Source organism: Trachypithecus francoisi, unplaced genomic scaffold (genome assembly GCF_009764315.1).
Source record: "Trachypithecus francoisi isolate TF-2019V2 unplaced genomic scaffold, Tfra_2.0 Contig01474, whole genome shotgun sequence".
Lineage (NCBI taxonomy): Eukaryota > Metazoa > Chordata > Mammalia > Primates > Cercopithecidae > Trachypithecus > Trachypithecus francoisi.
Genome location: NW_022681435.1, coordinates 4,133,328 through 4,159,211, shown reverse-complemented (window position 1 = coordinate 4,159,211; position 25,884 = coordinate 4,133,328). Strand labels below are relative to the sequence as shown.

Below are 25,884 nucleotides of genomic sequence, written 5' to 3'. Positions count from 1 at the left end.
AGAGCTGCCTCATACATGTATGGTGAACAGTGAAAGCTGCATTACCTAGAATAACGAGGGGAAGACGGCTCAGAGGAGAAATTCCCCATGGCAGGGACGCCTGAGCCCTTTATGTGCCAAACATACTGAGTGCATTACGTCCTTTTTTTTTTGAGACAGAGTCTTGCTCTGTCACCCAGGCTGGAGTGCATTGAGTGGCACAATCTTGGCTCACTGCAAGCTCCGCCTCCTGGGTTCACGCCATTCTCCTGCCTCAGCCTCCCAAGTAGCTGGGACTACAGGCGCCTGCCACCATGCCTGGCTAACTTTTTTGTATTTTTAGTAGAGATGGGGTTTCACTGTGTTAGCCAGGATGGTCTCGATCGCCTGACCTCGTGATCCACTCGCCTCGGCCTCCTAAAGTGCTGGGATTACAGACGTGAGCCACCGTGCCTGGTCCACATTACGTCTTATTAGCACTACTGTACAATTCCTATTTTCATCCACATCACTATCCTTTAATTCTCTAAGCTACTTACAAACAGGAAACAGAGCAATCTACAGCCTCGAGCCCAGCACCATACCCAGCTAAGTAGTTCAAATACTGCTGTTGACGTGCATGTGTTTTTGCCACTCACCATGTGTGAGCTCTGGGCAGTTTCTCAGGACTGCCCCATTGCTCTATTGTAAACAGCTGAGGACCATTGGAACCTAGACAAGAAAAGAAAAAGAAATGTTAAGAGTACTTGGGGTAGAAGAATGAAGGTATGGTGTGGTCTGCAGTCCAGCTACTGTCAGGGCAGGGTTTGCCCCCAAGGGTGAGGTCCAAGACACTCTCTTCTGCTGCAACACTGATATTTAATGTTGAGGGAAGCCAGAGGTCTGCACAACCTCACAGAAAGATCGCATTGTCTCCAGAATGGAATTGCACTAAGTTTAACAAACACAACAGTTATGCGGAAAGGCAGGCAGCTGCAGCCTCTCGGCTGGACCCTGGAAATTTAAACTTCAAACTAGTTTTGGAGGTGGCAGGGCGAATGAAATGTGACCTTCAGTATGCAAAGTAGAGAGTGATTTTTAAATCTATAGTAAACATGGAAAAATTCTGCCTACTGGAGATGACTTCACAGATCAGTTTACACCACATAAATGACCCTGCAAAACCTAGTGTTTAATGATTTTCTAAAAAACTAAACCAGGAAAAAAAAAGAGCAGCCTTATGGATCTCTTCACAAACCGCCCCCCAATCCCTCGAGGTAGAAGCACCATGTTGTCTCTATAAAGTACAGGTAACAGCACTTTAACTGAACTTTTATGGAACCTATGCATGGCACACTGTCCTGAAAAAGCCTTCTGCAGAGGCCTGGGCAGCAGGGTTCTTGGGCCAGAGTTCATGCCTGGCTGGAAATTCCCAGGAGGACAGCTGAACCTAATGGTATCCTGCTCACCATAAAGTTCGGCAAATCCATTCATAGGCACTCGCGATGTCCCTGTGACAAACTGCAGTAACCGGATACGCTTTTCGGCGTCCATGAGTAGCACAGCCTATGAACAGAGGCAGAAGGTCATTATATCCCCCACGTGACCCATGGCACATGCTGCTGTCATGCAGGCAGGCAGAACTTAATCTTATTTATACTGCAATGTAAGACCTAGACAGTTGACTCTGAAAACTGAGTAGTTTTTTTATGGCCACAATATGAGCTGGCCTCTCTAATCTAAGAGACTGAGTGATCACAACGTCCATCTCTTTCTTCTTCTGCCAACAGGCCAAAATAAATGATACAAAAAGCAAACTCTCTGATGGCACAGAGCTCATGTTTCTGTGTTCGAGGCTTACCAGTTCCCCCTAAGCCAATTATAAATATACAGTATTTAAGATTTGTCATCACAAGAGGAAGCCAGGTTATGAGATGGGATTTCAGACTGTAGACATGTTCCCTAGAAGACACCATTTTATCAAATGAAAAGGAAAAAAAAGCCAAACAAAACAAAACAAAAAAACACAGGCAAAGATGGGGTTCTAAAACAATCTGTGTATCTTACATAACTGCATTATTACAGGAATCCAGGTGGCTTTACTGGTAATGTCACTGGGACTATTTAAAACAAGCCAAGTGAGACCTGGACTAGGATTTGAAGATTCTGCATTTTTTTTTTTTTTTGAGACGAGTCTCGCTTTGTCGCCCAGGCTGGAATGCAGTGGTGTGATCTCGGCTCACTGCAAGCTCCGCCTCCTGGGTTCACGCCATTCTCCTGCCTCAGCCTCCTGAGTAGCTGGGACTACAGGCATCCGCCACCACGCCCGGCTAATTTTTTGTATTTTTTAGTAGAGACAGGGTTTCACTGTGTTAGCCAGGATGGTCTCGATCTCCTGACCTCGTGATCCACCCGCCTCGGCCTCCCAAAGTGCTGGGATTACAGGCCTGAGCCACCATGCCCAGGACTCTGCTTTTTTCATCTCTATTGCTGCTGGCATTTGAAATAGTAATAATAGGCATTTAGAAATGTGAAAAAGGCTGGGCATGGTGGCTCACGCCTGTAATCCCAGCACTTTGAGGGGCCGAGGTAGGAGGACTGCTTAAGCCCAAGAATTTGAAACTAGCCTGGGCAACATAGTGAGACCCCATCTTTAAAAAATAAATAAATAAAAATAAAAGAAATTTGAAAAAGTTAAATGATTCCTTTTTGGGGTGAAGTAAATAATCAGTCTTTTTGGGGATTTTTTTTCTTAAGTTTGTTTATTGCATCTCCCTTGGACTTGGACTCATCCATTCCTATTTTACTTCCCTCCTAAGCTGAACAGGATACAAACACTGGCCCTAAGACAATAAATCAAAGTTGTGTTATCTTTGGTTGAAAGATACACAGATCAAAATATTTGTTGGAATGTATTTTAAAAATTGAGAGAACGACTTCTTAACAGAAAGTGGCACTTTGCAAAGCCAACCCTGAAGCCTGTTTCTGCCCTGAGGAGCCCCCCATTTCTATTTACACTTTGGAGGACCAGTCCCTCAAGTAAAAGTCACTTTCATGAGGTGGTCAAGGAAGGCCAGTGTGCTTTTGTAGTGACCAACTTCATTCAAGTTTAGCTGTCTGCTCCAGTTACAGAGGAGCCGCCACGGGGCTGCTGGCTCAGTTTGCATCTTCCCTCCCCCAGCAGTCCAAGCTCTAACAGACCCCAAAGCCAGCATCAATCCTGAAGTCAGACCACATGGAGGGCACCACACAGCTCTCAATCCTGCCTCAGGTGGAGGACAAGGGGAAGAGCCGGGCCCTGGAGTTAGTTACCTTCCAGAACCACTGAATGACAGGGTGGTTTGGACAGTAGCCGTTCTTGTAAATAGAATGCTGTCTCCAGTCATTCACGTCCACATCACCGAGGCCGCACATGAGCAACTAGGAAGAAAATTTACCAGATGTAAAAGCAGGATGTGAAAGTTGCGAGATCACACACTGAGAAATGACCGTCCTCAGTGCCAGCATGTGGTCACTGTGCCGTGAAGGTAAGCTACCAAATCATAACAGAGGAAGGCAGACACCTGTTCCAGGCTCCACCTGCCACAGCAGATCACAGAGGCAGCAGTCACGAGGGTGGCTCAATTCGAACGCTGTGCAAGCCATGGCAGTTACATTGGATATAAAAATGCCACAGTCGTCCTCTCTACCCCTGTAGTCTTACGCACGGGACCCATGGATTTTCTCACGCTCCAGCAGCATCTGCGCATTACATGGCTGCTTCTCCTCCTGAGAGGTTATTCTTCTTATCTGAAACCATCTCCCTACCCACAAAAGAATTAGTGCTTATGACAGCAAGAACTTCTCTCCTCCAGACTAGTCAATTCCAGTGATGACAAATCACCTCATCTGATCTGTCCAGAGGCCTAAGAACGGCAGACATATGCCAATGCTAAGGCATAACTGGGTCTTGGAGTTAGCATTTAGTCTAAGGTTTGCTGTTCTTATTACACAACTCTCCGTCAGGGGAGGTTTCCTGTGGACGAATGGAAGAAATTCCTGCAAAGGTACCAGAATGAAATGGAAACAGAACTAAGCCAGAAGTCTGGAAATAAAGTTCCTAGGCCTGACTGTGCCAAAACCTTGCTGGGTAAACCCAGCTGCTCTCTGCCTCAGTTTCCCACCTATAAGAGGAAAGGCTTGAGGTATATGATTTCCACAGACATCATCGATCTTGAACTTTCCGTTTTGAGATAAAAGTATAGAAAGCCAGTCTACGGGAAATGCTCACTGGATGTGGATGGGGCAAACAGCCGAGTCCCACCAACAGCTTCTCAACAGACACAGTCTTCCTCTTGTTTCTCTCGACACAACAAAGGGTGAGATATTCCTTTGTTTTCAAGATGGCTGTTGCTCATGCTCATCTATGTCATCACCAAGAAGCTGAACTAAACAATCATTAAACCACCTTTTGCTACTACCTTCTGGTATTTTTCCTCACTCAACATACACCACTTCAAGTTCAACGAGACATCTGTTCTATAGGCCCAAGTAGCTGCTTATTGGCCAAGACCCCCATTTGGCTGCCACGGTGGGGGTGGATGGGGATGCAGCAGAGGATACTTGGCCAGTCTGGTAGTGTAGGCAGGTTGCTGCTGTCCAAAGGGCTACTGCAAACCTTGTTTCTACTTGTTGTGGTGATTTGCCTTGCCTGGTGCGTAGGGCCATGATCCCAGCTCTGCTCAGTGGTCTCTATTCACTAGGCATGTTCCAGAACTGCCCTCTCATGGGCAAGGCAACTACAGCTGATTATTTTTGCTGTTCCTTACTCCCACATTGGCAAACAAGCCCCATAAGAGACAGGTAATAGAATTCATCTAAAGTTACTCTCTAGGACATTATGGATCCAAGAATATAAAATATTACTTGTAAAGTAATGAGAAATATTTTTAAAAATCCACTTTACATAAAATAATGTTTATAATACAAACCTCCAGCTCATTTTCATCAAAAATTTTAATCAAATCAATAGGAAGCAGTTCTGTGAATCCCTGAAAGAAAAAAAAATCATCTTAAACACCTATTGCCTTGAAGAAAAAAAAAAACAAATATCACAGGAAAAACAAACTTTTCTGGTAAGCCAGAAAAAAATATAATCTCTCCTGACGATTCCTGCGTCAGAGACAGTGTCAAGTAACTATAGTTCCAGTAAAAACAGCACAGTCACTATAAAAGTTTTGAAAAATCATAGAATCTAGAAGATTCAAGTAGTGGAGTAATTTTTGAAACCTGATGAGAATACTGGATACTGTAGGCAGGTGGATTCCAAAAGCCATTTATAACACCGCTGTGAGTCAGTGCGTCCTAAAATGCACAGGCCACAGATGTGTAAGAGACACACTTAAAAATAACGTGCTGGAGGCATGGAGAAGAAACACAGAGGGAGGCGGGTGATGGGTGCAGAGACTGTGCGCCCAGAAAACCATGCTCCAGTTCCCAGGGTACCACTAACTATGGCGTGATCTAGGACGAGCTCAGCTCTGCTGGGCCCTGCGCACTGCTAGAGTCGTGTTTCTGAAGGTGTGGACCGCCTGTGGTGGGGCCCAGGAATCTGCTTCCTGGGATTTCTTATCTAAATAAAGAATGAAACCTGACATTCTGTCCTCCCATTTTAAGTTCCTAAGGCCCCAAGTTGTTTCTGAGTGTGCTGCCCGGGCTTCACTCATCCTGTGTAAGTGCCTGAGTGAAGGGAGATATCGTCCCGTGAGAGCTCCGCCTCAGTGCAGAGAAAACCAGTCACGTGGACGGGAGGCCGTTTCCTGTGTGATCTCTGATGTAATGAATACTATCAGATTTAAGAAAGAATTTCACTTTTGGTCCAAGTGGAATACTGTTTAAAATGATCAATCCCTCAACCTCTGCTAGGAGCCTGGGAGCATCCCTGATATTAAAAAGTTGGATCTGGGCAGTGCCTGCTTTGCTCTGTATCAGGGTAAAAGTTGTCATGAGGTGGCTGGGTATAAAATAAAAACTAAGCTTAAGAAAATGTGTTTTCCATGTATCTGTATAGAAAATAATCTGCAATGGATTATTAATATAGCCACAAAGAAAAAGGGCAGGGGATTAAAAAAAAAATGCTCAGGGCTGGGCGCGGTGGTTCATGCTGGTAATTCCGGCACTTTGGAAGGCCGAGGCAGGTGGATCATGAGGTCAGGAGATGAAGATCATCCTGGCCAACATGGTGAAACCCTGTCTCTACTAAAAATACAAAAATTAGCCGGGCGTGGTGGCACATGCCTGTAGGTCCCAGCTACTCGGGGGCTGAGGCAGGAGAACTGCTTGAACCTGGGAGGCAGAGGCTGCAGTGAGCCAAGATCACGCCACTACACTCTCGCCTGGGTGACAGAGCGAGACTCTGTTTCAAAAAAAAAAAAAAAAAAAGCCCAGGCAGCAGTGATCCACGGAGGGTGGCGAGGCACTGCGGGGACTGTGCTTTATCATTCAGCTCTGAGCCCTCGGGCTTCTTGGAACCTGTCACTGCAGCAAAAGACAGCCTTCTCTTGGGTACCACCTGAAACTTCAAGACAATGGTTCTAGATCAAGTTTGTAAGATGTCCTCTTTAAACAGGACAAATATATCAAGCAGGAGAACTCGTGAAAAGGAAAAAGAGGTAGTGGCACAGCAGTTGAACACTCTTGTGCTGGAGACCGGCCAGTGGCGTGAGCTGTGCGATCCCAGCCTTCCCGCGGGGTCCCCAGCCTCGCCCCTGTCTCTCAGTGCATGATCAGCTCCACCACACCAGCCAAAGGAGAAGCGAGATCCCTGCTCGACCCAGGACCAGAAGCACATGGCAGAGAACCCTGGCCAGCAAGGCTTACCTCCAAGAAGGCGTTCATCTGCTTCTGGACCCTGTTCACAAATCTCCACTGGATGACTAAGCTGCAGGAGAAAAGAAGACAACATTGAACCACCTCTGTCATCACTAGCGCCCACTGCTTTCTTCACAACAGGGAGTGCTTCTCCTCCATCTGTAACAGCAGAGCAGAGGGGAGGGTCTCCTCTGTGCCCCCACTGTTCAGCTTATTCACGGCTTCTTTCAAGACTCCCTGGAATACCCATGAAAAACGTAAAATCTCACTGGAGACTTCAAAAGAGTAATTAACTTCCCCCACATCAAGGTTTGGCTGACTTAAACTGCTTTAAATGCTTAACTGGTTTAAAATATTTTAAATGCTTCAATTGCTTTAAAATGTGACAACATAGAGAAAAGGGGAAAGTTCATGGGGTATGAACACACAGGTATATGTGTATAAGATGCACACACCCATATACACACCATATATATATATATGTATTTGTAAAGAGTACTCAGGACAATGCATTTAGTTATCTAATATTTCATTCTCGTATCCAATGTGCTAATATTCAACAATAACATATAAGCATTATCAGCAAAATGATTTACACTCATAATTTAATGCCAAAATTTAGAGGATGAATGCTAAGACCTCCTTATGCAACTGAAGTTCATCAACACCAAGTTCCCTGTGACAGTGTTTAACGCACAGCATAATTGATCACAAGGCAAATCTACTCTGGATGTCATCTGAGACATTCCATCATTCTGAAGGGCTCTCACCTTCGGAGTGGTACCACTGTAACCATGGTAACGGCCCTGAGGACCAGCCTGCGGCACAACCACTGTGCAGCTTCTCAGGTGGCACCTCCTGGGCTACAGTGATCAGCTCAACAGCATTCTTCTGGCACCAGGGGAGCAGAGGTATCAGGGAGCAGCTGGTGATTTCAATTATACTTTTCAAAGTAAAGCTAGCTGGAACCCTGCCTGACCCTGACTCCCACCACGTTTGAACCCTAAAAGAATTAACCGCAAAGAATGGTGCAAGACACATACCACACATGTCAGAGCCCTCAGACTTGAGACCTAGGTCACCCTGGGCTAGAGTATTTTTTAAACCCCACACAGTCTGTACTTTCTGAAGGAAGACAATGGTGTCTGCCAGGGTGTCATCAGCTAAGATTGCTCAAATTCAGAACAAGCGTGCCAATTAATGTGGCCAGGTAAGAACTGATGTATCTTATTTCTAGCCTATGTATTCAGCATAGCAAGCTTTCAACTTGAGAGTGGAAAAAAGTTTGCCATGTAATAGTTCCAGTCTTTGCTGGGATCTCTGACTAGAGACTCTAACACGCTCCGCTTCTTCCTAATTAGGAAGGACAGTAGGTTTTTCTTTGCAGATCACACTGAAAGGTGCTAAGACCCAGAGTCAATTCAACAGCTGTCTGAATTCAAGACCTCTGACCAATTCCAAATGAGAAGAAAGGAGGGAGCCCAGCCTGTTGAAATGAAGCACTGAATGCAAACAAGGAACTCGGGCCACTGCGGCGACCCACAAGGGAGCCACAAACTGCACACTGCAGTGCTCACGTCACGTCTGCACAAGGGGGTCTCCTTGGAAGATCCCAGAGTTATGCATTTGAAGCACACATATACACTAAAAAAGAAAACGTAATGTGCCCAACAGAGAAAAAACTTATGCCTGGTACAAATGTCTTAGAATCACTTAACAGCCAGACTTCCAAAAGGACTCAACATTTTGTTCCACTCTGAGACTGAGATTGAATTAAGAATATTACAAATACCAGAAACAATTCCTTAGGGTTGCACATGCTGAATTATTCCTGTCCATTTTAACTATTGCTATACATTTCTATTATGGAAAAGAAGTTGGGAGAGAGACAAAATATTTTTTCTTTGTTGGTTCCTAATTTTGCCCCGCTGGTCACTGACACCGTGGCCCTCTGTTGCAATTCTAAATTTTAGTTGATATCCCCATATTCCAAAAGGATATTTGCCATATTACTCAATAATATAGACCTTTTCTCCCTCCTCTGCTCCTTTATAGGGGAGCTCAATGGAGTCATGATACAAGACAGACTTTCCATCCCATATTCAACTTCCCATGAGCCCAAGCCAAAAAAGAACTCATATTGTTGAAAACTGACCAATAAACTCACGCCCATAATAAACGCATGAGCTGATTCAGCAAGGGACAGTGACCAAACATGCTGTTCAATTTATTTAAAAAAAAGGCAGTAAATACGTGTATACGTACTCGATGTATTCCCTTTTGTTTTCATTTGTGACCATTATTTCTGACCCATTGGGCTTCAAATCCACTTGATATGTCTGTAATTACAAAGATAAAACAACAATTACTTATCACAAAGTTATCTTGCATATTATTACTGAGTAACAATGTCTTACTATAAAAGGAAGACAACATGTATTCAGAAATATTTCCCAGCAAATGGGCTCTGTGCACAAGAGAATGTACAATGAGGCTTTTAAATTGCTGGGATGTTACACAGTTAAAGATGCTATCATTAAAGGCAAATTGTTTTATGGTTACTTACGACTTTTAATTATTCTTCATGTATTAGCAATAATGAAGAGCAACATTTTTTCATCTGCTATTCATTTATCAGGAAACTAATTATGTTTAATAGAGAAAAGAACAGGGTACACCCATCAAGACTCCAGAAATCCAAATTCTAATGCATTCTGTTTCTGAAAATTTTCTAGTTATAAAAAAGGATGCATGGTATTTCTTTCAAAAATGCAAACGGAAACTTAAAGACAAGAAAGAAGCTTAAGGATCCAGGCTGAAGAAACAGATTTATCTGGTTTCTGAAGACATTTATTTGCATCGGACGCCTTCTCCTTGCTCATCTGCCCCGAAGCTTCCTCCCTTAGTGCCACCCACCATCACGAATAAAGCAGCTGCAATCAGGGCAGCCCTTTTTCCTATGCTCTGACCCAGATCTAGCTTACCATAATGCCCTATATAGCAGTAACCAGCATGAGGGAAGGGAGAAAGGCCTATTATTTTAAAGTAAATTTTTTTTCTCATTATACAAATTTTGGGGAAAAAAAGGTGGAAAAATATAGCACCTACACCTCTCCTACTGAAAGAAAGCCATGCCACTATTTTGATGGGATTCCCTGTAAGTCTCTTTTCCTCTGCCTGCAGAGTAAACCAAGCTGGGGGAGAGGGTTTTCCAGAGTAACTGTTAGGGTGGTACCCAGGAGGGATGGAGGTTCCACGTTGTGATAAACGCTGTGCTCTGGCAGAGGCCGCCTCCAGGGGTTCCTTGGTCCTGCCACCTGCACCCAGGAGATCCTGAGCCCCTCCGGCCCGAGCACTCGCACCTGTGTCTCTCATGCGGCTTCTCTATGCACTGGCTCTTGTTCCCATTCACACTGAGATGGCTTTTCAACGTAAAACACATTCATCATCCAGCCAGTCCCTCTACATTTTCTTTTTCTCTTTATTCAGGAAGGAATCTCATTTTTCCACTATACTTTCCATTTCTGCAAAGTCAACTGAAGTCTTCACTGTGCCCAATGTGAATTTTAATCCTGTTGCTGCATTTCCGGTTTTGCTGACATCCTTCATTTCTCCATTTCCCTTTCCAGCTGCCATCCTCCCAGTGCATTCCATTTTCTCCCAGGGGTCATCTGCTCCTGCCCATACAAGCCGTGTCGGGGATGGAGGATGCCAAATGGTTTCCACTCAGGGGTGGGGTGGGGATGTTTCCACAGTGAAACACCGCAGTTTGTGGCTGTTCGCAGAGGTGCACGGACAGTGCTCATTCATACGTTTTGTTCTACGTGTTAATAACCCAGGTTGGCTTTTCTTTTTTCCCCATTTATTCCTCCCCAGAAAGCCTTGTTGTTCCTTCAGTAACAGTTTTCTTATCAGATGCACATCAATGACAAGTTAATAAATCCCAGCCCAGGTGTTGCTATTGAGAAGGCTTTTGGTACAGCTCGGCTACACTCAAGCCGAATCTTTCCTCCCACCCTTTCCCCCTGCGCAGGGAAAGGGAAGGAGGTGAAGTACATAAGCATCTACAGTCCTGGTAATACACTCCTTCCAGCACTCATCCGGCCCTCTTTCTTTGATCATAGAGCCTTCCTTGGTGTTGCCTGAAAGCTGTGATTTCCAGAGAGCTACTGAGTGAGCGGGTCAGCCACAGACAAAGTGGGGAGGGGAGGGCTAAGGAGGAAAACACTCTGCTTCCTCCAAAAGCAGCATCCAAAGAGAAAATAAGCCAGTGTCACTGAGTGCAGGGAACTGGTTCTCACTTTCACTGTGGGAGGGAGTCTAATTGGTTCAATCTTTTTCTGAAGATATTATAATTTGGCAATAAGCATCCCAATTTAAAAACTACATATCCCTTCTCACAGTTATATGAGTATTCCACAGTTATACATAATTATATGTTTACATAGAAAATACTGAAATAGCCTAAACGTCTACCAACAGGGCATGGATAAAAATAAATGGCACGTCTACAAAATAAAATTCAGCATAGTCATTAGAATGCTATAGACTGTTATTTAGTGACATGAAAAGGTATGTGTGATATATTAACTTGAAAACGGTTTTCTGTTCCTGTGCAGTTTGCTGAGAATGATGGTTTCCAGCTTCACTCACAAGTGGGAGTTGAATGATGAGAACTCACGGATACAGGAAGGGGAACATCACACACCGGGGCCTGTCACGGGGTAGAGGGCTCGGGGAGGGATAGCATTAAGAGTTGTCTCAAAAAAAAGAGAAATACCTAATGTAGATGATGGGTTGATGGGTGCAGCAAACCACCATGGCATGTGTATACCTATGTAACAAACCTGCACATTGTGCACATGTATCCCAGAACTTAAAGTATAATAAAAAAAAATTTAGGAGACTGAGGTAGGCAGATCACGAGGTCAGGAGTTCAAGACCAGCCTGGCCAACATGGTGAAAACCCATTTTTACTAAAATACAAAAATTAGCTGGGAGTGGTGGCTCACGCCTGTAATCCCAGCTACTCAGGAAGCTCGGGCAGGAGAATCGTTTGAACCCGGGGGGGCAGAGGTTGCAGTGAGCCGAGATCATGCCATTGCACTCCAGCCTGGGCAACAGAGCGAGACTCCATTTCAAAATAATTAATTAATCAATTGATAATAAAGAAAATGGTATGCAGAGTAGAATTTCACTTCTGTAAAAAAATCTGTGTTTGTGCTTACCGAGAATAATTCTGGAAAAAGTAAATAAAAGTTTTAATTCTGAGTTTTCTTGAGATACTGGGAATAAGTGACATTTATTTATTTTACATATTTTTATTATACTGGCTTTATTTTTATTATTAAGGTTAATATTTTATAATCAGATAAACTAATAATTTTTGAAAGAAACGAAAAAATGGGCCCATACTGCGCATGCTAAATGAGGTCACAGCAGTAAATCATCCTGTGCGCAGCTGCCAAGTCTCACGGTTGATTCTGACCCTGGGTTTCTCTGTGGGAGAGTGAGGGGAGGGCCCAAGGAGGGTCACAGGATGAAGGGTTTATAATTCTGCTCTCTAAGCTACTAGGTTAGGGGTCAAGTCCCCAGATTTTGGTTCCTCCCGGCTCGAGCCCTCAGTGGTACAGAAATGCATCCTTCTAGGGTTTGTTGTAGGCGATACTTTCATGAGTTACAGGTGACACTTTCATGAGAAGCAATGACCACTCTTCAAATTCCACTTTTGAGACCGGCTGTCGGGGGCTGATCGTGAGACCGTCTCCTGCAGTGCAGGCAGGCGTACTGTCCAGCCCACTACACTGCCTTACTCCCACTGGCTGGTGCCCCCGAGCCCTTGCTGGTTGTGCACGAGGCTCCATGGGAGCTGCTGGAGAAGCGGGGACCATGCCAAAGCTGTCTGATTCTAACACTCGCCTCCGGGCACACAGATTCCCCCTGGGCCTCCATTCCTGCCTGACCTTCACTCTAACTACAGCCTGTGTTCTCCTTTTCCCCAAATTTGTCCCTTCTTAACGTCAGCTATTGCCATCACAGGAGGGGAGGGACTGTATGTCATCAGCACCGAATGCCAGGTGGCAGCGTGACAGTGTCAGCCCTAAGCAGGAGAAGGCGGGGCAGCGTCACACAGGGGCTGCTTTCCGCCCTGCACATCTCCTACAGGTGCTGCGGCAGCACCCTGGCCCCCGTCATGAGGGGGCCAAACTGCAGATGGAGCTGGTGCTGGCACCCAGGGGACCCACTCCCTCGTGAGCAGTCTGCAGAGCCTCCTCTGTGGGGTGGATTCTTGCCACCTTCAGCCACGAAATGCACACCCCGCCCTCCCAGGGCTTTCTGGGCCATCACCCTCCTGTGCCTGGGCTCCTGGAGGACCCCACTAAAAGAACACAGTGCCCAGCCACAGCAGGTGCTCAGTAAGCGCTCACGGGAAAACACTGCAGTAGAAAAATTTCTCTTTAAGTCTACTGGCCCCAGCCTAAACTTGGCTCTCTTCCTCACAGAGATCAGAGGAACCTCTGGCGGACTCCCCGCCTTCGCCAGTTAACAACCTGATTCCCACACATCTCCCTGACTCTCCATAGATGCTTTGTGCTGCCTGGGAAGCTGCTGAGAAACAGCTTGGATCACATCGAATATGCTGAACTCGGCGGAACAAGGCTTGTCTGCTTGTCAGACTCCATTCTTGGAAACCGAGCACTGCTGGGCAAACTCCTATCAATGGGTGCTCACAAATCCTGCAGGGCATGGCCTCAGGGGCAGTCAGTGCCCTTCACCCCCATCACTCCACCAACCAAGCCTTCCTCATCCTCTCCAGCCTCTCCAGCAGACATCAGCGCAACTACCAACAGTATGGAGGCAGTGAGTCCACACCAGCCTTCCGACTTCCCATCTCCCCAGGTGTCATCCCTCTGTGTGCCTGACTGGCCTGGAGGGGCCGGGGCCTCAGCCCTCCCGGGAGCCACCTCCAGCTCTGGGCTCTTGGTCTGGCTCCTTCTGACTTTGGCCAGGACATGCTCTGCGCTATCCCTCATATTGACCGTTTCTGCCTTTTCACTCACTGCCTCCCCGCAAGTGTTTCTCCACGTTTTAATTCATTACGGCCCCCTAAAGAGCCGTTTTAGATTCTTTCTGCCAATGACCCATCTCTCTCCATGAAATCTTAACAGAGAGATCCACAGTACACCTGTGGTATGTGCTGTGGCTTTTGGGAGGGCCACAAACCACTTTAATGTCTGAGATGATCTCCTCCAAGAATCCATTTTTGTCCCCTTGGGGTGATCATTCCTATGGAGACTGGCTCAACCTGATCCAGGCCTGATCCTAAAGAACCTTCCTATATGGCTGCTGCCCATGCTTTCCCTCCAACTACTGCACAGCCTCTCGAAACTTCTGGTACCTCTTCAAAACAACCGAATCAGGCCAGGCATGGTGGCTCACACCTACAAGCCCAGAACTTCGGGAGGCTGAGGTTGGCAGATCACCTGAGGCCAGGAGTTCGAGACCAGCCTGGCCAATATGGAGAAGTCCTGTCTCCACTAAAAATACAAAAATTAGCTGGGCGTGGTGGCTCATGCCTGTAATCCCAACACTTGGAGAGGCCAAGGCAGGTGGATCACCTGAGGTGAGAAGTATGAGACCAGTCTGGCCAACATGGTGAAACCCTGTCTTTACTAAAAATACAAAAATTTGCCGGGCATGGTGGCGTGCACCTGTAGTCTCAGCTACTCAGGAGGCTGAGGCATGAGAATTGCTTGAAACCAGGAGGCAGAGGTTGCAGTGAGCCGATATCCCGCCATTGCACTCCAGCCTGGGTGACAGAGTGAGACTGTCTCAAAAGACAAACAAACCCATAACCAAATCAGACGATGTTCTGCTGAACTTGCAATCAAGAATTTTCACTTGTTACAGCCCTAAAAGGGTTCCTCCTCCTCGTGGGGGCGGGTATGTGCACACAGCAGTGAATGGGGGTATGGTTTATTCTTCCTGCTTGGCACAGGATCATAGTTCAAATACTGACATTTCTTTAGTGGAAACTTTCATATTAGGCCCTAGAAACCAGCAGTCCCAGATTCTTACCAATCAGAAAGAAAACAAATTGCAAAATAATGGCAACAGCTGCAGCTTTATTACATGAAGGAACAGCTACTAAACTTCATGGTCTGATATTTCTAGCTGTGAAATTAAAAAAAAAAAAAGCTTGAAACACCGTGGAAGGCTGACTGCATGTCTGTTTCAACCCATAGCAACTGCACTCGCTTTGCCCCACTGCGGAAGCCACTTGACTGTTTGGCATTGGGGAGGAATGGGCTTCCTTCTGTGTCAGAGTCAACAGTTTTGCAGAGGGCCAATGAGGCGAGAGGCTTGTCCAGGCATCATGCTAATGCCTAGATTTCCACATCAACAACTATGAGTACCCACCATGCACCAGGCAATGTGCTGGTGGGAAGTACATGACAGTGAGTGAGCACAGGGCAGGGATGCGGCTGCCATCCGGGAGGAAGCTGCACAGAAGAGACAGGTGCTAAACACACTGATTCACAGTGAGTCTGGAGGAGGAGCAGGGAGAGCCAGGCCATGCAGGACCTTGTGGGACCAAGTAAGGTTGGGGTCTTTATCTCAAGGGCAGGGGAAACCCCTGAAGGTTTCTGGCATAGGAATGACATGCTCATTTTTATAGGGAGCCAAACTGGACGTAGAGACCAGTCGGGGGTCTAGTGGGGAAGATGGGAGCTTGGACTTGGGTGTGAGTTAGAGAAGAGATCGGGAGAATGCATAGAAGTGAGAAAGGTTTCACAGGTGTGTGAGCAAGGCTCGCTGATGGACTGGATACGGGAGATAAGATCCATACGTGGCTGCTTAACTCGCTCTAAATTCCTCCCCAGAGTGCAAAATAAATACACGAGTTCCCTATTAAAAGGATAGCTCTCTTAAAAAGGCAAGGCAGTAATTTAACAGACTGGGCACCTAATTCTTATCTTACTCATCTCGTGGGTCTATTTTGATTAGTGTATTACTCTACTTGATCCTGCCCCAAAGTCAGAAGAATTCACATTAAACGAGGAGGTATGAGAACTGTTTTTAATGAAGATCTAGCCTGAACGATCATCCGAAGTTTCATTAGAGGCCTGCTTAAAAACTCCAACACCCTGTGTTTGATTTCCATGTATGAGGTGGAAACAATTACACTTCAATGTAATTAGGAAGGTTTCCCAGATCATTTGCTTCTGACTGTGGTATTGCGAATAGTTTTCTGAATTGGGTTAATTTGGTCATATGGTTTTCTATGAGTGGATCCACAAAAAGACTTTTTTAATGCATTTAACACACAAGACTGATTTTAAGTCTTCCTTAGTTCTTTACTTCCACTCCTTCCTTCATATGTTAAAAATGAAAGGAAGATACTTCCAGGGTGACTAACCATGTCTAATTGTTTGAAAATTGGCAGTTTCAGACCCTTCAATAGGTCCGGCTTTTTAAAAAAAGCCACTATGACTCAACTGATTTTGTTTTCTCACACTTAGGATTTCTATCACTTAGAACCTTATTCACATTTCAATAAGCCAGATTAGCACTCCTCATTCATTTGCTCAATAAGCACTTAGTAGGCATCAACTACATGCTGAGCACTGGAGAGACCCAGAAGACCTCAGGGGGCGTACAGCACACAGTACGTCAGTCAATACCTCGAGGAGAGCAGGGAAAGAGGTGATGGGAGAGAGAACGAGAGTGCATCGGTACAGAGTTGGCACTGTCGAGGCAGCAATGTGGCACTGAGGCATCTCTGGGAACACTGTTGACGGCACACTGTTTGCTGACAGGTTGACACGAAGGAGTCAGAGGGTAATGCCAGAGGGGGGCAGGTCTGGATCATGAGGGGTCATACACCATGCTAACAAGTTTTCATTTATGCTGAAGGTCACAAGATGGGCAAGTAGAAGAAGGACATTTTCAGGGTTGCATTTCAGAAATATTCCATAAGCGGCTCCCACCTGGAGTGGGGGCACTGGAGAACAGGGTAGAGAGCAGCAAAGCAGGAAAGGGAGCGGCTGACAGGAGGCTGTGAGAACAGCCGTCAAGAAGTGATCGGGGCATGGGCCAGGGGAGAGCACAGACAAGGACGTGTCAAGCATGGGGAGTCATGGGGCACAGCCACCCTGGGCACGGGGAGATGGCATGACGAGAGAGGGAGATTCTGAGGGGACGCCCAAGGGTCAGGTGGGAGAGGACAGTGGTGGCACTGATGAGACCATAACCGATGTGGGGGCTGGGGAGGAAAAAGTGGCTTTAGCACTGGGACCTGTGAGCCTCTCAGGAGAAGCAGATGAGGCGGCCATTAGACCAGGGAGTTCTGGAGGCTGGAAGCCAGATGTGGGCCTGAGATAAGAGGCTGGTGGTGAACGGAGACGGAAGCAGCTGGAGCCAAGGGCAGGATGAGGACATCCAGATGGCAAGGGTAAGACAAAAAAGCAGCGGGTGCAGGACAGCTGTCAGGGCGACACCTGCATCCACAGGGCCAGCAGAGGACCATGCACTTCCAGGGGACTGGAGACCAGTGGGGAGGGGTGAGAGCCCCGAGCGAAAGGCACTGTGCCTTGCAGGCGTCTCTAGTGGGAGTGAGCCATTCATGTCAAAGGCAGCAGAGGAAGGAGGCAGACAGGGCTGGAGACACCCAGTGCTCTTGGTCCTGGGGAGGCTGCTGGAGACCCAGAGGGGCAGCAGCTGAAAAGATCCCTCCCTGCTCCATCACAAGGTTCCCGTGCAGGAGAACAGTGTCCATCTGTCTGTAAGAATTCTTAGGCATAAAGCACAACACGGCGGGGGAGGTGGGACAAAAGGAGATTTTTAAAGGACTTGATCATTTACATTAAGCCACAAGGTCTCTTGCCTCTGGTGTCTGAAGTCCTTCTCTGAGCCTCGCCCAGCCACTGAAGGGCACTATGGACTCCCCAAGTTCCACCCATGCCAGGACTCACACTAGAGACTGAAGTTTCCTGGCTCAAACACAGGACATGGGAATAACAAGTGATTGTGATATTCATGTGATTATTTTCTTATCCAACAATTTTTACCCTCAGTCATTAAATCCTTTATATCTAGTGGCATCAGCTTCTTTTCTCAAAGATTCTCTAGGAATCTTTGACATCTAGCAATAAAGAACACGTCTATTTCATTTTTCAGAGGGCAACCATCACAATTAGTTTATGGTCTAATTAATTTCATAGCCATGGAGACTTAGTCTGAGAGATGGGAAATACCTCTGGGCTTTTGTGGAAGGACAGGTACCAGGGTCAGAGAATATCTTGAGAACACGTCCCAAGCTGCACCATTATTACTGAGTGGCAGATGAAGCAAAGGCTTCAGATTTGAGACAGATACATCGTATAGATCCTTAGGATGATGAGAATTCCGAGCAGGCAACTTTATCTTTGAAATCCACTTTTAGTGGCCCATCCAAATCCCTGCTGACCAGTCTGAAATGGACTTTGAGGATGAATCCAGCCTGAATAACAGCGTGGGGGCAAAGCAGATGGAATGGTAGAAAAACCTGAGCATGCCGTGCTGAGCCCCACAAATGTCGCCATGACAACAGAACCATAAAACAGAGAGAAAAACCAATGGCCCTTCCAACATCATCCACTCCTGGTCATGTATTTACATTGCTAAGTCAATAATCGCACTATTTTTTTAAGTACCTAAATTCTAAAATTGAGGTACAAATGAAACATTCATATTTGCTTTGGATTAGAAGAGGTGCCGGTTCAGGCCCCCAAGGCCTCTCGGAATTTCTATAACTTTCCTGGAAGAGAGAAATGGTTGTAATTGGAGTGTGGCTTCCTGGCATGACAAGAAGGTACTGCTGCAATGAGATGAAAATTAACACCTGCAGGTCCTGCTGGTTGTTTCTGAGTGTCCAGCAAAGTTGTGTTACAACCTGTCAAGAAGAAAATGCCCCTTGAAAGCTAAAGAAGAGTTCCCAGGGTTACCCACACGTACCTGTCCAAAGTTTTCTTCATCTATGCAGAACATGAGGTCCAGCTCAGTAGGGTCATTCTCCAGGATCCATTTCAAAGAGTTGTAATATTCACTATCCTACAGAATGACACAGGAGTGAAAATTCAGCATTTTTTTCCCCGAAATACAAACTCGTTTGACTTCTTTAAATAATTACATTCTAATGTAATTCTGTGCAGGATGCTCAAGAAATACGTTACTAATGCACTGTTTCCTGCTCCACCTAAACCAAACCTTCCTCTTTAATTTGAAATATAAACAAACAAACTGTTTTAGTTGTAATGGGCTTGCAGTTAAATCCTGTCCTTGGTGATGCACAGTGGAAGGTATCTACTCTGGATGGTGCATGGAGCTGCTGTACTGGTCTACAAAATTTAACATATAGACATCAGTGTACTTTCTTTTTTTCTTTCTTTTTTTTTTTTTTTTGAGATGGAGTTTCGCTCTTGTCACCCAGGCTGGAGTGCAATGGTGTGACCTTGGCTCACTGCAACCTTTGCCTCCTGGGTTCCAGTGATTCTCCCGCCTCAGCCTCCTGAGTAGCTAGGATTATGGGCGTGTGCCACCACACCTGGTTAATTTTTGTATTTTTAGTAGAGATGGGGGTTTGGCCACGTTGGCCAGGCTGGTCAATATACCTTCTATCTTTTTAGAGTAAAAATATCATGGCTGTAATTCCAGCACTTTGGGAGGCCAAGGTGGGAGGATCACTTGAGTCCAGGAGTTAAAGAGACCAGCCTGGGCAACATAGTGAGACCCTGTCTTTATAAAAAATAATGAAAGTTTTAAAAAAGAGTGAAAATATCTGAGGAAAATAGGAAGGATAAAGAACGTTCTAGGCTGGGCTTGGTGGCTCATGCCTATAATCCTGTAATCCTCAGCTTTGGGAGGCTGAGGCAGGAGGAGGGCTTGAGGCTTGGAGTTCAAGACCAGCCTAAGCAACATAGCAAGACACCATGTCTACAAAAAAATAAAAAATTAGTTAGGGATGGTGGTGTGTGCCTGTGGTCCTAGCCACTTGGGAGGCTGAGACAGGAGGATTGCTTGTGCCAGGAGATGGAGGCTGCAGTGAACTATGGTTGTGCCACGGCACTCCAGCCTGGCAAACAGAGTAAGATTCTATCCCTAAAAAAATAAATAAGTAAAATTGGCCGGGCGCGGTGGCTCAAGCCTGTAATCCCAGCACTTTGGGAGGCCGAGACGGGCGGATCACGAGGTCAGGAGATCGAGACCCTCCTGGCTAACACGGTGAAACCCCGTCTCTACTAAAAAATACAAAAAACTAGCCGGGCGAGGTGGCGGGCGCCTGTAGCCCCAGCTACTCGGGAGGCTGAGGCAAGAGAATGGCTTAAACCTGGGAGGCGGAGCTCGCAGTGAGCTGAGATCCGGCCACTGCACTCCAGCCTGGGGGACAGCGCGAGACTCCGTCTCAAAAAAAAAAAAAAAAAAAAAAAAAAAAAAAAAATAAGTAAAATAATGTTCCAACTAAGAAACACTAATAGTTTTAAGTTATCCCCTTTCCTGTGCTTTGATCACCTGGTGCTGACACCAGGTTAATGTCAGCAAAAAGGGTGGCCGCTCTGGTTTCAGAATCCAGAGGAACAGTCACAGGCCTAAGCGCCTGTCCCTGGTGCCTCCACAGTCTCTCCTGCTGGGGACATGACAGGCTGTGAAGAGCGTAAAAATAATACATGCACCGTATTTTAGGCACTAACTGTCAGCATGTGGTATAAAGTTAGACATTAAGAGAAATTGCTATGCTCTTTCTGATGTATGATGTATGCTATGCTCTTCATCACTGTATGATGAAGCAGCAGAAAGCACAAATACAAGGTGAAAGTGGAGACTGGAATCACAAGTGTGCACCCAACCCACCATGACTGGCAAACCAGCAGCGGGTTCAAGGGCACTGCTGGCCTCTTCCTCTCCTTTCATACGAGGAGGAACAGAAACACTGAGTCAGCGCTGGTCAGGGCTGAGGACACAGCTCATCTACCCAACCGTGCCCAAGATATAGTTGGTATCCCAGCCAGGTGACGTCATGCAGCGGCTTTTTAACTCAAGTGAGCAAACACGAATGAGCTGCAAATGCCCCAAATGGACAAACACGCTTCCCAGTGGCCCTTGTGTGTGCTGGTCTGTGGGCAAACACCCATACGCTCTGGAGGTAGATGTGGGGTATAGGTACATTAAAAGAAAAACAGAAGTGGAAGTATATTATAAGAAGAACATCAATTTTTGTTTTATAGAAAATCCTGGCCGGGCGTGGTGGCTCATGCCTGTAACCCAGCACTTTGGGAGAATGAGGCAGGAGGATCACGAGGTCAGGAGATCGAGACCATCCTGGCCAACATGGTGAAACCTTGTCTCTACTAAAGTACAAAAAAAAAAAAAAAATTAGCCGGGCATGGTGGTGTGTGCCTGTAATCCCAGCTACTTGAGGGGCTGAGGCAGGGGAATCGCTTGAACCCGGGAGGCGGAGGTTGCAGTGAGCCAAGATCGCGCCATTGTACTCCAGCCTGGGCAACAGAGCAAGACTTCGTCTCAAAAAAAAAAAAAAAAAGAAAAGAAAAGAAAAAAAAATCCATCCAACTCTAAAATGGTCTGTCTAGGTAAAATTAATGTTAAATGCAACATGAAAATCCAAATCACTACTTGGAGAACGTCTCAAGTGTTCACTTGTCTGAGCTGTGGCGTCACTCATCCATGTCTAGGATGTCTGCCTGATATTCTTCCTATTGTTTTGACCTTTGCCTCTGCCATTTTTATGAGGTCAGGAAACAGAGGGAGAGCGGATGAAGCTCTAAACATTCGGTAGCAGCAGTTTTTATGGGAAACACAGGCTACCATAGATCTTCAGCTGTCTCTTGGATTTAGTAAGTTCACACGAGTCCTGTGCCGGGTAAGCAGAGGCAACTGGGATTTGGATGTATCCACCCTAGGTACCATGGTCCCAGGAAATATGAACAATAATATTTACTTATTACAAGAATTAAGACAGATCAATGAACTTTTCAAGCAATTAAATGTCTCCTGTTGTTCACAGGGAATGCAACACCCATAAAAGTGGCTGAGACTACAAACATGGCTCTCCAATACCTTCCCGTAAGACACAAGTGCCTGGTGATGGCCGGTGTGTGACCTGCATTTACTCACCACAGATTCCATGTCATTCAGGGTTATCTGCTTTCCCAACATCATCTTGTAAAATGGTCTAATGAAGAAACCTAAAATACAGTAAACACTGGGTTTAATTTCAGGTCTTTGATACTGCTACGTTATCAGAGCACGAAAGAAAAGATTAACTTGCTTTCAATGTAAATGAGAAACCAGGATGGAGTAACCAAGGGCCTTCTGCAGTATTGCACAAGTGAGGCGGCGAGATCAGGGGGAGAGTGGCAAGAGGAGGGCAGCTGTGCTAAGAGAGATGGCGCAGCAGAGTGGGGCCAGAAAGGCCTCTGAAGGTGACAGATGAGCTTCAAGGTCAAGAAGAGTCCACAGTGCAAATCAGGCATAGGAACTGGGGAAGAAAAGGGTACACTAAGCAGAGCAACAAGCCTGGGGACTCGCCAGCAGTTTGCCAGGGCTGGTAGACAGGCCAGAGGAGGGGCTGGCACTGCACAACCCACATGGGGTGCTGGAGAGTTGGGGTGCTCTCTGAGGGCAGTGGTGAGTCAGTGAAAGACCAGGTGAAATTCCATTTGTCTTTTGTTATCATTGCTCGGGCAGCGATGGGGAGAAAGCACAGGAAGGGGACAGGTTGGAAATGGGGCAGGCCACGGAGAGGGCCTGTGTAACCTCCCGGGGAGGGATGGCAGAGGTCTCAGGGAGGCAACAGAAGCGAGGTCGACCTCCCCCCATGCAGGCATCCTGCAGGGGCCTCCATTTGACGTGATCTAAAGGCATCACACACCTCCTCAAATGGGGCCCTGACCACACCAGACCTGGCACCCCAGGCTCCTGCTTCTGCTCCTTTATCCCCCGACCAGGCACCAACCCTCTGCAGCACAGGCCAACTCTCCCTGGTTCTGCGTGGCCCCATAAAGGCTCCAATAGACTCCAGTGTCTGGGGAAGTAAAAGCATGAAGCCAACCAGGGGGTGCAGTGGAGAGATGTGCAGAATGAGCCCTGCTGACAGGGACATTCCCATCTGTGGGAAATTTGAAGACACTGCTGACTAGGCCCATCTATGTGCACGTCGACTCTTAAAAATGCAATTCCAGGTTTATATCGTGATCACTCTCATGGGGGTCACTTTAGCCAGCTCCTAGAGACCCTGGTTCCTGCTTCTGCCCATCTCCTTCCACAGAGCCTTAAATCTGGGCCAGTCCTCACTCATCTGAAATGACCCCAGCCTCTGAATGCTCAAATGCTACCCCACCTCCGAGGTGTAGCTCTTCCTGGGAAAGATTCCCCGAGCCGCCGGCCAAGTCACTTTCTCTTCTGAGGACTCAATGTGTTCCCTTCTGCTCAGACACTATCACTGTGATTCTTCTGGTTTTGTTCTCATCTCTTTTCCCCCCACTAAAATATAAGCTGACTAAGGTCAGGATCATATCTTGTGCTTCTCTAATACCCCCTGTTATAGAGAGCATTAAAGACACTGTAGCAACTAACAGCATCTTCTCACTTGCATATGGTGACTAAACTGACCTTCTGAGAAAGTTGGAGTGAATTTGAGCAGGCTGAAATAATCTGTGGCATGACTACAAAGCTGGAAATTAAAATATATTCACACTATACATACACGGAAAGAGTATGTGGTTTAGTTTCCTTCTAGAGGAAAAAAAGTGTTTACTGTCACCCTCCCACCAAATAAAGCATTAAAATCAGAGCATCAATATCAGCTACCAATTAACAGTAAAAACATATTCATGGGAAAAGTACAGAGGGTATACAAATTATTTATTAGAACAGCTAGGGCTCCATAAATGCAATGAACACAGTTCCTTTGGAAATATCTTTCTCGTAAGTTATTGCAATGTTAATCTCAAATTCTACTCTCCCTCTTCCCATCCTCAACCACTCTACTTCCAAGCTCTCAAAAAATATTTCTGATGCTTTTTCCTCACTGATGATTTCTGTAGTGTTTTCTTAAGGACACTATTTTGAATGCGCCAAATCTTTCAGAAGTCTCCAAGCCTATAGGTAATGCCATGTAAAGGGTTTGACTTCTAACTTTCAAGGTACCTTGAAATTCTTCCATGATTTACATGCTTTAAATAAGAATGAAATTATTTTGTGTTATTTGTTTCAGGGTTAATGTCTTAGCTGAGTGGTAACATTATTTTGAAATTATTTAGTCCCTTCCGATTAAAAAAATAATTTAGGGACAAATGCAATAATCACACAATATTAGATGGATGAGATTATTTTAATTAACTTTTCAATTAGTTTTTCCATCTGTTATCAAATCTTGCTTTCAGTAAAGTTATTCCAGAAAACATACAAATGTATAAATACATAACGTTCTGTGCTTTACGATGAAGTTAAAAAAAAAAACTTTTGTTTTTAACTGTGTGTAGACATGATGTCTTCAGTGCCCAAAATAAGCTACCAGAGAAAAGCACATCCATTACGGGCAAAACATAAAAATACTTTATGAGTAAACCAGTGAAGCTTTTCCTTAAAAACTCATGATGCGAAAGGTAAGACGCCTGCCAGCGAACCACAAGCGGCACCGACCTATTTTTATTACTTCCACACTTACCATCTAAGAGCTTTCCATGAAATACGGCCAGACCAGCAACTCTTCCAATAAAAGTGAAGTAGGACAAATGATCTTCATTACAGAGGCCTGAATTAGGGTTGATCTGAAGGGTGTAGTTGTCCCTTTTGAGGAGAAAGAGAAGAAAAGACCAATCACACTTTCAAATGCAAGATTCTGCATATTTCTTTGCCATGTGTCCATTTCTACAGTGTCCTTGTGAGCATTCTGTACCTAGTGGGAAAAGGTGTGGGCTAGAGGACCTGACTTACCACATGCTCAACCACGACCCACCATGGAAGCTGACGCATGTGTACTCTAAAGTCAATTAGACCATAAGAAACTGCTGATGTTTGACTGTGTTTGACCCACAAAGTGTCTATTTCATATGGTTCAGCCAAATATCTTGGGGAGATAAGAAACACCACATAATAAAAGGGCTGTGCAGGGATTCCCAATGATGTGAGTACTTTAGGTCGTGTCTGTGATAAAGGAAGGTTAATTCCTTCCAGAGGCTTTGGCTTGGCCATAAGATGTCTGCTATGGGCCCAACCCTTGGTCTGTCTTCTGACCACTACTCTGCTCTGAAAAGGCCTCAAGGGGATTAGGAACAGGATATGGCTCTCTCAATGATGCAAACCTGCACATGTTTAGATTTGTCCAAATGACCTTGCTTGGTTCACAATCATGCGGATCAGTGGTTTTCAAACTGAGGTCACAGGCAGTTTCCTCCAGGGGGGTATCTTTGAAAATGTGGAGGAGAGGTAAAGATCTTGTCTCTCCCCACCCTGCCCTCCACCTTCAGTAGTTGGATAAATTGTACATAGTGGGCTTTCTCATGGCACTCAGTAATAATAACAACAGATCAATTGGGCAATTCTTGGCTAGAGCAACCGAGAAGAATGCACTGAGCGTGCCTTCCAAATGAGCCCCCAGGAGATTGGTACCACGTGGGAGATGTGGGGGAACCCACGTCCCCTTAGAGCCCAGGGTTAAAGTGATGATAAATGCCCTTCGGCAAGGTCAATGACTATTCTACTGAGGGCTTGGGTCCAGCCTAACCCTTGGAGGATTCAGAAGAAGGAATGGCTGGCCTAGAAGTAGCCGATCTTTGGTTGCTCAGAAAGCAATTTAGTCTGCCTCAGTTTCTAAGCCTGGCAATGATGAAATCCTAATGCAAGGGGAAACCTGATTCTTTCCTTACAGGAGCAGGGCATGGTCCTAGGTCCTCAAAGTCCTTTTACAAAAAAAATTTGCCTTTACACAGAGACCTCGGAAATGACTCTTGTTCAAAAAACACCTCCTTTTTTTTTGAATTCTAACACTGACAAATCCTCCTTTTGAACACTGCAAAT

General features: G+C 45.8%; 1 protein-coding gene across 13 annotated transcripts in view; it reads right to left on the bottom strand.

Annotated features, from left to right (window-relative positions):
- The window catches only part of NEDD4L (NEDD4 like E3 ubiquitin protein ligase), a 369,947-nt gene that overhangs the window by 6,527 nt on the left and 337,536 nt on the right, over positions 1-25,884 (bottom strand). For all 13 annotated transcript variants that reach the window (XM_033238701.1, XM_033238705.1, XM_033238697.1 and 10 more), the window contains 9 exons: positions 24,533-24,654; positions 21,979-22,049; positions 18,805-18,900; positions 9,073-9,146; positions 6,817-6,877; positions 4,929-4,988; positions 3,271-3,378; positions 1,428-1,524; positions 618-690 (listed from right to left, as the gene is read on the bottom strand). In XM_033238701.1, the coding sequence (XP_033094592.1) occupies positions 618-690; positions 1,428-1,524; positions 3,271-3,378; positions 4,929-4,988; positions 6,817-6,877; positions 9,073-9,146; positions 18,805-18,900; positions 21,979-22,049; positions 24,533-24,654 (762 nt within the window). The remainder of the gene's footprint in view (positions 1-617; positions 691-1,427; positions 1,525-3,270; positions 3,379-4,928; positions 4,989-6,816; positions 6,878-9,072; positions 9,147-18,804; positions 18,901-21,978; positions 22,050-24,532; positions 24,655-25,884) is intronic.